Raw genomic sequence first — 16,554 nt, forward strand, 5'->3', positions numbered from 1 at the left:
AGTGCAATCCAAATGTGGGTCTTACTACTCCTCCCTACATCAAATATATATATTGTTGGGCTAGTGTGTTGTTCCAGTTCCTAACTCCAGCCAGGTGGATAGTAGTAATTCCAATGGAGCATAACGTGCCAATGACTCATGCGCGACAGTAGCACACTACAGATAAAGAAGCGACAAGGCCAGGGGCTCAGGTAGACCATCAAGATTAAGCTCTGTCGTTGCCAAGGCCAACCCACCCGGTCGGGTTCAACCTTTATCGCACGGGTTCAACTTTTCACGCATCGCCAAGGAGCTCTCCAGGTTTGCGCCCTGCTCTCAAAGAATTTAGCCGCATCAATTAAAGCTTGACAACATTTCATTCAGTCCAAGAGATTCTACCGCTGTCTTCAGGAGCTGCAATAGGGCAGACAGCATAGAAAACCAAATATTATATGAGCTAGCTTCTAGTACTTTAACTTATCTAGTCACGATACAGACACAGATTTAAGAGGGATAAAATACAAGCACTTATTTCACACGACTTTCTTGGCCGCTTCTATATACCATAATAATAGTTAAACATGAACAGGAAATAGACAGCCAAAGGAAATGCTAATTAATCAGATAAAGAAGGGAAAAAGTCCAAGCGAACAGGGATGCCTCCTATGCCCAACGGCCAACTCATCCCATGAATTTGCTGCAGCACATAGCCTCAAGATCATCGCTATTCAGCACCCAAAATGGCCCGCTTTTGGTCCAGGTCCTTGACAGAAAAGCCTCGTAAAACAAATGAGGAATAAACAAAAGAAAAGAAAAGAAAGGAAAAAAAGAAAAGAGAAGGAAAAAAGAAGGATGATCAACGCCTTATACCCGGAAGCTCAATACTACTGCTCCACCTCGTATACAAGCTTAAAACCGCTGACCTCCTTTCGTCGAATCATCTCCAATCCTTCTAGAATGCCGGGAAACCCGCCCGACATGACCTTGGCAGGGTGGTTCTTGAGCTTGCCCTCGAGCAGGTGCTTCTGGGCGCCGGCGTAGAGCTCGTCAGCAAAGATACGCGCATCGGGGTCAGCGTCCCGCCCGTAAGGGGCCATCCAGGTACTGCCGCGACCCTTGACGGTGGAGCCCAGGATCCAGTCGGGCTTGACAACCCTGCGAGTGGCCTGCGCCTCGGGGTAGGGGTCCAGCGCCGTATAGCGACCGCCTGCGCGGCCAATGGCCTCGTAGCACAGCTTCATGGACGAAGTGACGGTGATGCAGTCAATGGCGTAGGCCAGAGCGTTCTTGGTGTAAGACTTGATGTCCTTGGCGCAGTCGGCGGACCGGTAGTCAAAAGTCTTCTCGGCGCCGTAGGAGAGGACCAGCTCCTCGTGCGACGGCGAGCAGGTCGCGATGGGCCGGAAGCCGGCCAGCTTGAGCAGCTGCAGGGCCATGGTGCCTGTCGAGGTGCTACCACCGTTCACGAGCACGTAGGGCGGATTGGCGGCCGTGTTGGGCGCGGTCAATGACCCGGGCAGCTTCATGGAGCGAAACAGGGCAATGCCTGCGGACGACAGAGACGTGCCTATGCAAGCGGCATCGGTGAAGGACATGTCATCCGGAAGACGCAGAGCCTGGGTGGCCACGGTCGAGGCGTACTGGCAGAAGCCGCCACCGCTGGGCCTCTTACGATCCATGCTGTCTGCGGTGCCCAGTACCCGGTCTCCCACCTTGAGATCTTTCCTGGTAACACCGGTGCCAATGGCCACGACGACACCGGCAAAATCGAAGCCGAGAATGGCGTCTGGCACAGCGAAGCCCTTGGCCATCTTGGAATCGACGGGGTTGAGGGCCAGCGCGGCCGTTTTGACAAGCACGGAATCCGGCTCCAGGTCGATCACGGGCACATCGTGCGAGATGCGAAGGGTGCCCTCCTCATCAGCAGCGATGATGGCGGTTTGCGTCTTGGGGATGGGGGCGTGCATTGTGAAGGATGGTAAGGCAGGTGGCGATCTTGGTGATGGTAGTGGTGACGTTGCTGCTGTTCGCTTTTGTTGTTGTTGTTGTTGATACACCCGGGAGAGAAATATAAGGATGATCGGAAATGACAAGAATATGGGAAGAAAGAGAGAAAAGAAGTATAGGAATGGCTTGTAGTCGTCGTAAACCCGCGACAGTATTAAACTCGTACCCAATGTCTTCATAACAACAATATCGACATATTTTTTTTCTCACGCGGTGGTTGTCGACATCAAGATCTATATACACGAGCGCGATCTCGCACAAGTCTGCCTCGAGGGTGGCTGAGATGGGGATGAGAGAGCAACATCTTCGCTCTTCTGGGAATTGGCTTGCGAGGTCACCATCACCGTCTCGTTCAACTGTCGCATTCGGGGCACTTTGCTCTGGGCAAACAAGTCCACATTTCCCATTACGGCAAGGAAAGAGATGGCCGCTCGTATTGGCAAGGGTAAGGATGAAGCGGTTGTCTCAAAGAAGAAACCAGAGGTTAGGGCGGGAAAATCACCCATATCGGGTATCCGGGGAGGCAAGCATTAAAGAGCGGCGAAGGGGTGTTGGGTGAGGGATTGACCGCTAGCGTGAAGGCTTAATTTCCGCCGTCTACTTTTATAATCAGCGCTTGCGACCACCTCCATCCCGTAGGATTTGGCCCCAAAAAATCCCGTAGGATTTGGCCTCACCAATCCCGTAAATTCGTTACGTCCGTATGTATGTGTATCCTCACAATCTCCAGAATTGCTGGTGTTCTTGTGGCGTTTCTTTCGACACTTGGCGTGGTGTGCCGAGCATCTGCCAGCCAGTGAACGATTTCGCGGCGTGGCAGAGGCACGGTTCGGATCTACCCTTGATGCTTAATCGTACATACAGCCAGACCGGAATTCCTCGCCGAGACTACATTACATCTCATCTCTCAGGACCGTGCTGCTACAGGACGATGCTACGGCATAAGGCTCCCCACCTTGAAACTTGAGAGTAAATGCAGTGTATCTGAAACTCCAACAGCAACCGTCGCTCGCCCATCTGCCGCTGTAGTAGTGTCTTCGTAAGACTAGCAGGTGTATGATTGTGAGGGATCATAATTGGCCCCCAATTACACCTTCTATCGTGCGACTAGAACTTCCGATATTAATTAATATTCTATAGGGCCTTGTCCACCGCCGCCACCAAGCAAAACAAGCGAAAATCCTACTGGTCGTTTATCTATGAAGGTCGTATTCTGCAGACAACCCTATTCGCTGGCTCTTCCTCGTGTTCACTATCTGACCCCACTTTCGCCGGTCCCATGGGGCCAAAAAGTCAGGGCCAACGCGAGATGTCTCAACTAAGGCGAGAGGGCTGAGTCAAGACGAGAAATTCGGGTGGACCCGGTGCCCTGCGTCCTGCGAGGTAATGGTGTGACTGAAGAAGCTGACAAGCCTAACGCAAGATTGCCTCGTGGATTCCTCTGCCTCCATCGCCGAACCGCAGGGACTCCACAAGCCAATCCGAGACCATGTGTCAGCTGCACATGGTAACTACTGTGGGTCTCTCAACATCACTAAGCCGGATTGGGAAGCTCTGAAAGAGGTCGGAGTTAAGGAAGCAAATTCATCATGTACTAGAACTATCTGCTGATACGAGTATCCGTGGCTCAGCAACGATCTGTGGGGATGTGGAGACACGGATACGGGAATAACAGATCTTGTGGATACAGGTATCATCTACATCCTGTCCAATGATACTTCCTGGGCCAGTTCTTTCCTCATCGGGATACCACTTCCACCATCAAAGGAATCCTGACGGAGTGTCAAGAGTTCTTCACATCATGTCGAGAGCATGGCATGGTTTGCTGGATAAGGACCTGATCGGAAGCTGTCAGGTTTAAAGATAAAACCCTTCCCACATGGCATCTCAGCTCGATCGTCGATCTTGATTGTCACTCCTCACGGGCTTCAGTCCTTTCCCTTTCATTCAACATCATCTGGTCTGATATCTGTACCAAGTCTCACCAGATCTACCAAGTCCTACCCGTTCTTTACCAGGTCTTTCTAGTTGTTTGAACACCAAGTCTTACCAAGTCACTTTTATACTTTTAATCCGAGTCTAGCTACATTCCAATACCTTTGATTCTATTCGACTCAATTACCAGGCAAGTCAAGCAAAATACACACCCCACCTGTACCATTATTGTCCCATCACCCCCGTGAAAATGTCTGCTTCCAAGAACGAGCCCATTGCCATTGTTGGCAGCGCCTGTCGCTTCCCTGGAGATGCCACATCTCCTTCCAAGCTATGGGAGCTGCTCAAGGAGCCCCGTGAGGTCGCCCGGCCTATCGATCGTTTTGCGGCCTCAAGCTTCTACCACCAGAATGGTCACTACCACGGTGCCAGCAACGTCCGCGACGCGTACCTCCTTTCCGACGACCCCCGCTACTTCGATGCCCAGTTCTTCAACATCCCCCCTGGTGAGGCCGACTCCATCGACCCCCAGCAGCGCACCGTCCTCGAGACTGTGTATGAAGCCGTTGAATCCTCTGGCCTGGTGCTCGAGGACATGCGCGGCTCAGACACGGCTGTCTACGTCGGTGTCATGTGTGACGATTACGGCAACATTTGCTACGTCGACCAGGAGGCGGTCCCTACCTATGCCGCCACCGGCACGGCCCGTAGCATTCTGTCCAACCGTGTCTCTTTCACCTTCGACTGGCGGGGTCCGTCCATGACCATTGATACGGCCTGCTCGTCGTCCCTGGTTGCTATTCACCAGTCTGTTCAGGTTCTGCGCAGCGGCAATTCTAACATCGCCGTGGCCGCCGGTGCCAACTTGATTTTCAGCCCGAGTATGTACCTCCCAAAGATCCCCTCCCATCAGAAAATGCTCTCGAAAGCTCGCTAATCCTCACCAAAAGACATGTTCATCGCCGAGTCGAACCTTAACATGCTTTCCCCCACGGGCAAGTCCCAGATGTGGGACGCCAACGCCAACGGTTACGCCCGTGGAGAGGGTATCGCCGCTGTCATCATGAAGCGTCTGTCCGACGCGATCCGCGACGGTGACCACATTGAGTGCGTCATCCGCGAGACGGGCTGCAACCAGGATGGTCACACTCCCGGTATCACCATGCCGAGCCAGGAGGCTCAGACCAAGCTGATTCACGACACCTACCGTCGTGCCGGCTTGGACCTGAGCAAGCCCGAGGACCGCCCTCAGTACTTTGAGGCTCACGGCACGGGTACCAAGGCTGGTGACGGCGTCGAGTCCAAGGCCATCTACCACGCCTTCTTTCCCGAGGGTCAGACCACTGACGAGAGTCTGTGGGTTGGCTCCATCAAAACCATCGTCGGTCACACCGAGGGTACCGCCGGTATCGCCGGTGTCATGAAGGCCTCCCTTGCCATCCAGAACAAGACCATCCCGCCCAACTTGCACCTCAAGACTCTCAACCCGGAGATTATCCCGTACTACGGCAAGCTGCAAATCGCCAAGACTGCGCAGGACTGGCCTGCGCTGCCCGCCGGTGCCGTTCGCCGTGCCTCCATCAACTCCTTCGGTTTCGGTGGTACCAACGCTCACGCCATTATTGAGGCGTACGAGCCCGAGGCCTCTCCCGTGCAGGCTGAGGCTGCGGCCAAGGCTGCTGTCGCCTTGCCCCTTACCTTTTCCGCCACCACGGAGACGTCTCTCACCAACCTCATGGCCAAGTATCTAGAGTACCTGACTGAGAACCCCGATGCCGACCTCACCAATCTGGCCTTCACCCTGCACGACCGCCGTTCCACCTTTGCGTATCGCAGTCACATTGCGGGCCAGTCAGTCAATGAAATATTGCCCAAGCTACAGAAGGCTGTTGAAGAGCAGCAGTCTGGCAACTCGGCCAGCATCGTCCGCGGTACTTCTGCCAAGAAGCACCTGCTCGGTGTCTTCACCGGTCAGGGCGCTCAGTGGGCGACTATGGGTCGTGAGCTGATCCGTGCCTCCAAGTTGGCCCAGGACATCATTGGCAAGCTTGAGCAGTCCCTCGCCGAGCTCCCTGCCTCTGACCGCCCGTCTTGGTCTCTCATGGAACAGCTGATGGCTGATCCGGCCCAGTCTCGCATTGCTGAGGGCGAGCTGTCCCAGCCGCTGTGTACTGCCGTTCAAATCGTCCTGGTCGAGGTGCTAAAGCTGGCCGGCATCACTTTCGATGTCGTCGTCGGCCACTCCAGTGGTGAAATTGGTGCTGCGTACGCCGCCGGATTCTTCAACGCCACTGATGCCATCCGCATTGCCTTCTATCGTGGTCGCTACGCCTTCATGGCAAAGGGCCGTGAGGGCCAGAAGGGTGGTATGTTGGCTGCTGGTACCACTCTTGAGGATGCTCTCGAGCTTGTCGAGCTCCCCGCCTTTGAGGGTCGCGTTTCCGTCGCCGCATACAACTCCGACGCCAGCGTTACCCTCTCCGGTGACCTGGACGCCATTGAGGAGGTCAAGGAAGTCTTGGACGACGAGCGTGTTTTCAATCGTCAGCTCAAGGTTGACACCGCGTACCACTCGCACCACATGATCCCCTGCTCCGCCAAATACTATGAGGCTCTTAACAACTGCAACGTCCAGATCCTCAAGCCCTCTGGTGAGACCAAGTGGTACTCGTCTGTGTACGACGGCAAGCTCATGGAGCCTTGCGAGGAGCTCAAGCACACTTACTGGATCGACAACATGGTTAACATCGTCCTGTTTGCCACGGCCCTCAAGTCTGCCCTCAACAAGGCCGTACCTCAGCCCACCCAGGTCATCGAAGTTGGTCCCCACCCCGCCCTCAAGGGTCCTGCCTCCAACGTTATTGAGGACGTGGTCAAGGCTGCGCTGCCTTACACCGGAACCCTGGCTCGTGGCCAGAACGACGTCAATGCTGTGGCTTCTACCCTCGGTTACCTCTGGGCCCAGTTTGGCCGCAGCTCCGCCGACTGGAAGGGTTACTCGCAGGCCTTCTCCTCGACCATTCCTACCATTCTCCACGAACTGCCCAGCTACCCTTGGAACCACGACCGTCTGTTCTGGTACGAGGCTCGCAAGTCGCGTGTCAACCGCCTGCGTCAGGACCCCGCTCACGTTCTGCTTGGTACACGCACCGACTCCATCAACGAGCGCGAGTACCGCTGGCGTAACTACATCAGCTCCAAGGAAATCCCCTGGCTCTCCGGCCACAGCATCCAGGGTCAAACCTTGTTCCCTGCTGCTGGTTTCCTCGTGATGGCTGTCGAGGCTGCTCGCATCGTCGGTCGTGATCAGGCCATCCACGCCATCGAGCTGCAGGACTCCCAGATCCACCGTGCCCTGGCTGTCAACGAGGACAAGGGTATCGAGACCCTCTTTACCCTGTCTAATGTCACTTCTGTCCAAACGGGCTCAGAGTCCTCTACTATCACTGCCAGCTTCGCTTGCGATGCCTGCCTTCAGAAGGGTTCCGATGTCTTCACCTCCATCGCCAGCGGTAAGCTCGTCATGAGCCTCGGCACTCCTTCTTCCACGGCCCTGGTCGAGTACCCTAAGGAGGCTGGCCTCGGGATGCTGGATGTCGACTGTGACGAGTTCTACGCCTACCTCGCCTCCATCGGTTACAACTACGCTGATCTCTTCAGGGGTATCACCTCCATGAGCCGATGCTGCGACTTGGCTCAGGGTGAGATCATCACCTCTACTGCCAGCCAGAGCGGCTCTATGGAAGAGTTCCTGCTTCACCCGTCCACTCTTGACGTTGCCTTCCAGGCCATCTTTGCCGCAATCAGCTACCCCGGAGATGGTGCGCTGTGGGCTCTGCACATCCCCACCACTATCCGCCGCGTCGTCATTAACCCTGTCATCTGTCCGATGAACGGCGGTCTTGACGAGAAGGTTCGCTTCTCGGCTACCTCCAACCGCGCTGATGACGGTACCTTCTCCGGCAGCGTTGACATCTTCCCTGTCCACAGCGACCACTCGCTGTGCCAGGTGGAGGGATTGGAGGTCAGCCCCGTGTCTCCCCCTACGGCTAAGGACGACCGCCACATGTTTGGCCACACCAGCCGCTGGCTCAGCACACCGGACGCTGAGGCCGTGGCTAAGCCTGTCTCAATCACCACCGAGCAGGAACAGGAGCACCAGCTTCTTGACCGTCTTGCGCTCCAGGAGCTCCGGAAGATTGTTGACTCTGGTAACTCCGCGCATGCTCATCTGCGCACCTGGGCTCAGGGTGTCCTCAAGGTTGTTGGCACCGACAGCGCCACTGAGCAGATTGACAGCTCTAGCGTCACTGTGGACGAGGCTTTCGCTGCCAACCTTGCTGTCCTTAAGGCCCTTGGCTCTGGTCAGTCCGGCTTGCTGAATAAGTTCTACGCCTTGGCATTTGGTGCTGCTGAGGCTCGGAGCGCTCTGATCTCGCTGGTTCACCAGATCTCCCGCCGCTACCCCCACATGCGCATCATGGAGCTCGGCGCCGGCAACGGTGCTGCTACCAAGCCTCTCCTAGAGACTCTCGGTACCTTGTGCTCCGCCTACACCGTCACTGACTCAACTGACGAGCACTTCGCGGCCCTAAAGGAGGAACACGGTGACGACCTCTTCACCCAGACCTTTGACTTGGACCAGGACCTCGAGGAGCAGGGCTTCTCTGCCGCGAGCTTCGATCTCATCATTGCCCCTACCGGCCTCCATAATGTGCAGGACCGTGCCCAAGCCATGCAGAAGCTGCGCTGGCTTACCAGGCCTGGTGGTTTCCTCTTCGTCCAGCAGATCACCAATGTCAGTGCTGCCCACGTCGGTCTGACCGTGGCTAGTTTGACATCGCAGACTGAGGTTCCGGAGCTGTCTGAATACGATGCTCTGCTTCAGGAAGCTGGCTTCTCCGGCATTGACTCTGTCACTCCGGACTCTGCCAGTCCCTTCAGCGTCTTCGTGTCTCAGGCCGTCGACGGTCAAATCAACGCCATCCGAGCTCCTCTGAGTGCCGGTAGCAAGACCACCATTGACCAGATTCTCCTCATCGGTGGTCGCCGCTTCCAGACATCTCGCCTCATTGCAAACATCAAGAACACCCTCGCCCAGTTCTGTGACAACATCACGTCGATCCAGAGCATGCGCGAGTTCAAGTCGTCCATGCTGGCGTCTAGGCCTCTGGTGCTTTCGCTTACTGAGCTCGACGAGCCCTTCTTCCAGGACCTGACCGACCAGAAGTACAAGGCCCTGCAGACTCTATTCTTCCGCTCGCGTTACGTTGTCTGGGCCACTCATGGTGCCAACGGTGAAAACCCTTATGCCAACGTCATGAAGGGTGTCGTCCGCTGCTTGCTGATCGAGATTCCTCACCTTCATTGCCAGATGTTCAACATCGAGGGCAAGGTTAAGATCGACCAGCACGCCACCGTTCTGGCCGAGCAGCTGCTCCGTCTACACATTGCCGACGGTTGGAAGGACAAGATCCCCGCGTACAGCCCTTTGTGGACCTCGGAGCGCGAGCTGATGCTTTCCGACGACAAGCTCCATATCACCCGCTACGACTCCGAGGCCGAGCTCAATGACCACTACAATGTCTTGCGCCGTCGTGTCGTGGCTGATGTCTCCACTGCTGACCGGGTGGTTGCCCTCACCGCCGATAAGAGGCTTCAGCAGTTCCGCCTCAACCCCCAGGCCCCCATTGGTACCGAGAAGGCCAAGGTCTTCGTCAACGTCGAGAAGTCCCTGTCCACCGCCATCAAGGTTGGCGACCTCGGCTACTTCTACCTGAGCATCGGTACCAATAAGGAGACTCGCGAGACTGTTCTCGCGCTGACTGATCAGCACCAGTCTCTTCTCACCGTTCCTGAGTCCCGGCTCCTGGCCGTCAATGTCGCCGCCAGGGAGCACCGCACCCTGCTTGTTTCTGTCGCTGCCACGCTCCTTGCCTCCGCTCTCCTCGAGAAGTCCACTGCCAGCGACAGACTCGTCTTCCATGAGGCTCCCACTGTCTTGGCTGAGCTTCTCAGAGAGAAAGCCCGCAAGACTGGCGCCCAGCTCGTCTTCACTACTGCCGATAAGGAGGCCACTGGTTACTGGCAACACGTCCACGCTTACAGCCCCGGCCGCGAGCTGAGCAGGCTGGTGCAGGCCAACACGAGCCTGTTTGTTAACTTCTCTCCCGCTAGCGAGGGTAGCGAAGTTGTCAACCGTCTTAAGGCCCAGCTGCCGTTCCGCGCTCGCTACCGCACTCTCTCAGACTACCTCCCTTCGCAGTCCGTCCTCTACTCGGACTCGACCGAGGTTCAACTCGCCAAGGCCCTCAAGGACGCCCATGACCAGGCTGTATCCGAGGCCTCGTCGGTTGCCTTTGGCCAGGTTGCCAATACCTTTGTGCAGCAGCTTGCCGCTGACCAGTCTCTCGGTGAGCCCCTGACCACCTTGGACTGGACTGATCCTACTCCTTTCCCCGCCAGCTTGACCCTCGCCATGGACGAGGTGCGCTTCCGCTCTGACCGGACCTACTTCCTTGTCGGTATGACTGGCAGCTTGGGCTTGTCCACCTGCGAGTTCATGATGGAGCGCGGCGCCAGGCACTTTGCCCTGTCCTCCCGTCGCCCCAACATCGACCAGCGCTGGCTCAACAAGGTCGAGACCAACTTTGGCGCCTCGGTCAAAGCGTACCCGCTTAATGTCACAAGTCGGGAGAGCCTGCAAGGAGTGTACGAGGAGATCTGTGCCACCCAGCCCCCGATTGCGGGTGTGGCCAACGCCGCCCTCATCATGCGCGATGGTCTCTTCATGGAGTCTAATGCGGCCACCATGAACGAGGCTCTGGGTCCTAAGATCGACGGTACCATCTACCTGGACGAACTGTTTTCCAACGTCGACCTCGACTTCTTCATCCTCTTCTCTTCCTTGGTGTACATCACTGGCAACATCGGCCAGACTTCCTACGCTGCCGGTAATGGTTTCATGGTCAGCTTGGCCCACCAGCGTCGCCAGCGCGGCCAGTGCGCCAGTGTCATGAACCTGGGTGGTATCAACGGTATCGGCTACATTACTCGTACTGACCACAACATCCTCAACCGTCTCGACATCATGGGCTACGGTATCATGTCCGAGCTCGACTACAAGTACTTCTTTGCCGAGGCGGTCATGGCCGGTCCTCCCGACTCCGGCCGCGACCCCGAGGTCTCTGCTGGTCTCAAGTTCGTCAACCCCAAGACCGACAAGAACCCGCCCAAGTGGTGGGAGGACCCTAAGTTCAGCCACTACGTCATTGACAAGAGCGCTCGCGAGGGTGGTGACAAGGGCGCTGAGGGTGCCCTGTCCACAAAGGCCCAGCTGCAGGAGGCTGCCACTGACAAGGACGCCTTCAACATCATCCTGACGGCCCTACAGGCCATGCTTCACAAGAAGCTTGGACTGCTACCCTCAGAGAGCGTCCTGTCCGATGTCGCCATTGTCGAGATGGGTGTTGACTCTCTCGTCGCTGTCGATATGCGCTCCTGGTTCAGCAGCGAGTTTGATCACGACATCCCCATTATCAAGATTTTGGGTGGTGCCACTCTTGCTGACCTGGTCGAGGACACTGTTGCCAACCTGTCACCGTCCATTGCCCCCAACCTGGGCGGCACCCCCGCTGCCGAAGAGGTGCCCAAGCTCGAGGTCGAGTCACCCACTGAGCCTGGCACGGCAACCCCCTCTGAAGATGAGCCTTCCTTTTCTGAGCTCGACACCCCTGCCACCACAGACATTGATGAGGGCTCTGTCACTGGCAAGTCTACCGCTGCCGAGAAGGTCGAGGCTGCCGCTGCACCTGTTGCGCCGACTGTCGTTCGCCCCGACTTTGTCCGCGTCGAGAAGATGACTCACGGCTGCTCTCGCTTCTGGTTCCTCCGCCAGTATCTAGAGGATGCCAGCTGCTTCAACATCATTGTCCGCACGCGCCTAACCGGTCAGGTTGACGTGGCCCGTGTCCAAGAGGCCGTCCGCAAGGTAGGTGCCCGTCATGAGGCCCTGCGTACCGCCTACTACGTTGATGAGGAGGGCGAGCCCATGATGGGCGTCATGCCCGACTCCAAGCTCCGGCTCGAGATCAGCAAGATTGCCGACGTGAGCGAGGCTGAGAAGGCCCACAAGGAGGTGTCTAAGTACAACTTCGACATCGAGAACGGTGAGGTCATTCGCATGCAGCTGCTGACAGTCGGTCCCCGCGAGCATCACCTCATCTTCGCCGTTCATCACATTGCCATTGATGGCTTCTCCTTTAACCTCATGATCCGCGACATGGACATGTTCTACCAGGGCAAGCCCGTGCCCCAGATTGCCTCGCAGTTCACCGACCTGGCCATCCAGCAGCGCAAGGACATTGAGAGTGGTCGCCTGCAGGACGACATTGTCTTCTGGAAGAAGATCTACACCACGCTGCCCGACCCTCTCCCTCTCTTCCCCTTCCCTGGCGTCGGTGCTCGTCTCCCACAGACCAAGTACGAGCACGAGGAGGTCGAGATGGTGCTCGACTCGGCGATTGCGCAGAAGATCCGCTCCCTCTGCCGTCAAAACCGCTGCACCACTTTCCACTTCTTCCTCGCCACCTTCCGACTCTTCCTCACCCGCTGGCTCGAGATTGACGACCTGTGCATTGGTATCGCCGACGCCAACCGCAAGGACATTAAGACCCTGGCTACCGTAGGTTTCTTGCTAAACCTGATCCCTCTCCGCTTCGGCGGCCTCACAGGCAAGGAGACCTTCTCCTCCCTCCTCAACACCGCCAAGCAGACCTCATACTCTGCTCTCAACCACTCCGCTCTGCCCTTTGACCTGCTGCTGCAGGAGCTCGAGGTGCCTCGCTCCTCCTCCCACAGCCCTATGTTCCAGGCCTTCCTCGACTACCGTCAGCTCTCTCTGAAGACGCCTCCCATGCTCGAGTCCCAGACCGAGGGTGAGAGCAACTTCGGTGCCACCGCCTACGACGTCGTTCTGGACGTCACTGACGACGCCGCCTCCGACATCACCATCAAGTGGCAGACGCAGAAGTCGCTGTACAATGGCCGCCACACTCAGGCCATGATGGACAGCTACATGCATCTGCTGCACCACTGTGCCAATGGTCCCGCCGGCCCCATCGCCTCCGCTCCCCTCTACCGGGAGGAGCATGTCACGGCTGCCATTGAGGCTGGACGTGGTAAGTATCAGATGAAACAACCCCTATTCCTACTACTACTGCTACCGAGCCCCGATTAACTGTTTTGTCTAACTCTTTGTGTAGGCCCCCAGTTTGACAGCGAGTGGCCCGAGACCCTGTCCCTCAAGGTCGACCAAGTCTCTGCCCAGTTTTCCAACGATATTGCCCTGCGCGACGGCCTCGGCGACTCCATGACCTACAAAGCCATGGACCGCATCATCGACCAGGTCTCCGAGGAGCTCGTCCAGACTAACATTCAGCCCGGTGACAAGGTCGGTGTGTTCCAACAGCCCTCGGCCATGTGGATCTGCTCCTTGCTCGCCATCTGGCGCAGCGGTGCCGTCTACGTGCCTCTTGACCCCCGCAATGGCCTGCCCCGTCTGGCGGCCACTTGCAGTGTTGTCGAGCCCAGCTCCGTGCTGTGTGACAGCTCCACTGTCTTTGATGTCGCCCGGCTCGCTCTCCCTGCTGGCGCCAGCACCATCAACGTTGACCAAGTCCGCAAGGCCAACGACTCTCCCGCTCGCCGTCCAAACTTGTCCAAGGGCGATTCGTCTGCCATCATCGTCTCTAGCAGTGGTTCTACCGGAGTCCCCAAGGGTATCGAGGTTCGCCACCAGAGCTTGCTCAACCTCTTCGAGGGTGACAGCCAGATCTGGAACCTCGGCCGCCCCAACTGCGTTCAGCAGAGTGCCTACAGTTTCGACATCTCTCTTGACCAGATCTTTACCTCTCTCGTGAACGGTGGCAACCTCTACGTCGCTTCCCAGGCCCAGCGCTCCGACCCCCAAGCCATGGCTGAGCTCATCGCCAACAACCAGATCACCTACACCATGGCTACCCCGTCCGAGTATTCCAACTGGATCAACTATGCCGCTCCCACCCTGTCGAAGGCCACGAGCTGGCGCCGTGCCAACGTTGGTGGTGAGGGCTGGAACGCTACCCTGCGTGACTCCTTTGCCACGCTCAACCTGCCCAACCTCAAGATCCAGAACTGCTACGGTCCGGCCGAGAACAGCGTCTGGTGCACTCGTCAGCCCATTGACTATCCTTCCGAGTCTACTCTCATCCCAGCCGGTCCTGCTCTTCCCAACTACTCTTTCTACATCGTGGACAAGCAGCTTGATGTTGTCCCCACCGGCGTCCAGGGCGAGATCCTCATTGGCGGTGCCGGTACCGCCGTTGGCTACTACAAGCGCACCGACCTGACCAACGAGAAGTTCATCGAGGACAAGAATGCCTCCTCTGTTCACATTTCCAAGGGCTGGAACCGCGCCTACCGCACCGGTGACAAGGGTTATCTCATGGATGACGGCACCCTCGTTGTCCTTGGCCGCATCACTGGTGACACCCAGATCAAGCTTCGCGGTTTCCGTATCGAGCTCGAGGACATCGAAGCCACCATTGTCCGCGCCTCCAATGGCGTCCTGTCTCGCGTCGTTGCCAACGTGCGCGGCGAGGGTCACGAGAGCTACCTGGTCGGCTTCGTCGAGTTTGCTGACGGCTACCCGACCGACCAGCAGAAGACTTACCTCGCTCAGCTACTCAACAAGGTGCCCCTGCCCCAGTACATGAAGCCCAACATGCTCATCCCGCTTGACCGCATTCCCCTGAACTCCCACGGAAAGGTCAACAGACTGGCTATTGCCACTATTCCAGTCCACCCCCAGGTCGATGCTGCCGAGATCTCTACTGAGGTCACCGACACCGAGAAGGCGATCTGGGAGCTGTGGCAGGAGATCCTGCCCCAGTCCGTTATGGATGGTGTGGCCATTAACTTGAACCAAGACTTCTTCCAGCTTGGAGGTAACTCCTTGCTTACTGTCCGTCTCCAGTCTCGGATTCGCGAGGCTTTTGGCATCGTCGTTCCTCTCCACAAGGTGATCGAGTCCAGCAAGCTATCGGCTCTGGGCGCCCTTCTCGATGAGTTCTTGGCCAACTCTCGCATCAACTGGGACCTCGAGACTGCCCTCACCGATGAGATGCTCCACATCTCTCCCGCTGACACCTCCTCCACCACCCGCAAGAACGCTCAGCCGCTGACTGTCATCCTCACCGGTGCCTCTGGGTTCATTGGTCGTCACATCTTGGAACGCCTTATCCAGGACCCCAAGATTGGCCGCGTCCACTGCATTGCTCACCGTCCCCTGTCTGACGAGCTGCCTCACCGCCAGAAGTTCAATGCCGTTGTCGCCTCCTCTTCCAAGATCTCCGTACACGGGGGTGATCTGAGTGCTCCTCGCCTCGGTCTGTCCGAAACCGACTTCGCCGATCTCGCCCAGCAGGCCGACATGATCATTCACAGCGGTGCCAACCGTTCCTTCTTCAGCACCTACGACCAAGTCCAGGCCATCAACGTCCAGTCCACCAAGGAGCTCGCTCTCATGTCTGCCGCCTCCCTGCGTGACCACCGTCGCATTGTACCCTTCCACTTCCTCTCTGGTAGCGAGGCTGCTACCATCGAGCCTGCTTCGGACGGCTCCCAGGGCTACGTCGCCTCCAAGTGGGCCAGCGAGCGCTTCCTCGAGAAGTACGCTGACCAGCTGCGCCTGCCCGTCCACATCCACCGCCAATTGCCCGTTCCCGAGGGCCGTGAGGCCCAAGGTGAGGAGCTCGACCAGATCCTCCAGGAGTTCGTCGACGTCGCCGCCAACATGACCGAGTTGCCCGACTCGACCACCTGGGGCGGTCACTACGACCTGATCCCCGCTGACCGTCTGTCTCGCGACATTGTCGGCCATGCCTTCACTGCCCTGACCTCAACCGACAACCAGATCTCCAGCGACAACGTCAAGCAGTACTCGCATCTGAGCTCCGTCCGCATGGACATTGCAAAGGTTGTAGAGAGGCTGGACTCGCTGCCCGAGTACGCCCAGAGCGGCCGGCCCAAGATCCCGGCCCACGTCTGGGTCGGTAAGGCTAAGATTGCCGGCTTCCGCTACCAATTCAGCACCATGAACATGATCCTGCAAGATGCCGAGGGCAAGGGTCTCGCTACGCTGTCGCGGTAGAGGGTTGACCATTCTACCTGACTTGTTTGTTCTTGTATATACCTTTACTCATCACTCTCTGTGTTTTCCTCTCTTTGTATAGCTTGACTCATCACTCTCCCTATTTCCTCGCTTTGTGTCCTCATTCATCACTCTCTCTGTTTCTCTCTGTCTAAAATTGTCGTGTTTTATATTAGCTTTTACTTTCTCCTTAATAAAGACTTGGTACAATATTTTCTCTCCCTTCTGTAGTGCTGCCTTAGTTCCTTATAGTGTAATATCTCGTATGGTTTTCCTTTTCTCTCGGGTTCTACGATGCTTTGAAGTACAATTTGTATAATATTTTTGAAGCTAGAGATATCGCATCATATCATTTATATTTTCACATTTGTCCAATTCTTTTGGTTACGTAACGATAAAGACTTGAACATTTCTTCCAAGAAAGTATCTCCGAGTTTCACTAC

General features: G+C 56.7%; 2 protein-coding genes across 2 annotated transcripts; one reads left to right on the forward strand and one right to left on the reverse strand.

The window, feature by feature from the left end:
- Positions 1 to 607: 607 nt before the first annotated feature.
- Positions 608 to 1,946, reverse strand: BO83DRAFT_453304 (zinc-binding alcohol dehydrogenase family protein; the record flags this gene model as incomplete). The annotated part of the gene is made up of 1 exon (XM_025536901.1): positions 608 to 1,946. One exon carries the CDS (start codon positions 1,944 to 1,946, stop codon positions 864 to 866), a length of 1,083 nt encoding a protein of 360 aa, XP_025384593.1. The 3' UTR covers positions 608 to 863.
- Positions 1,947 to 4,171: 2,225 nt separating this feature from the next.
- Positions 4,172 to 16,218, forward strand: BO83DRAFT_453307 (hybrid NRPS/PKS enzyme; the record flags this gene model as incomplete). Its single annotated transcript, XM_025536902.1, has 3 exons — positions 4,172 to 4,802; positions 4,872 to 13,100; positions 13,185 to 16,218. 3 exons carry the CDS (start codon positions 4,172 to 4,174, stop codon positions 16,109 to 16,111), a joined length of 11,787 nt encoding a protein of 3,928 aa, XP_025384594.1. The 3' UTR covers positions 16,112 to 16,218.
- Positions 16,219 to 16,554: the final 336 nt, after the last annotated feature.

The sequence above is a fragment of the Aspergillus eucalypticola genome (assembly GCF_003184535.1).
Source record: "Aspergillus eucalypticola CBS 122712 chromosome Unknown BO83scaffold_27, whole genome shotgun sequence".
In the NCBI taxonomy this organism is placed as follows: domain Eukaryota; kingdom Fungi; phylum Ascomycota; class Eurotiomycetes; order Eurotiales; family Aspergillaceae; genus Aspergillus; species Aspergillus eucalypticola.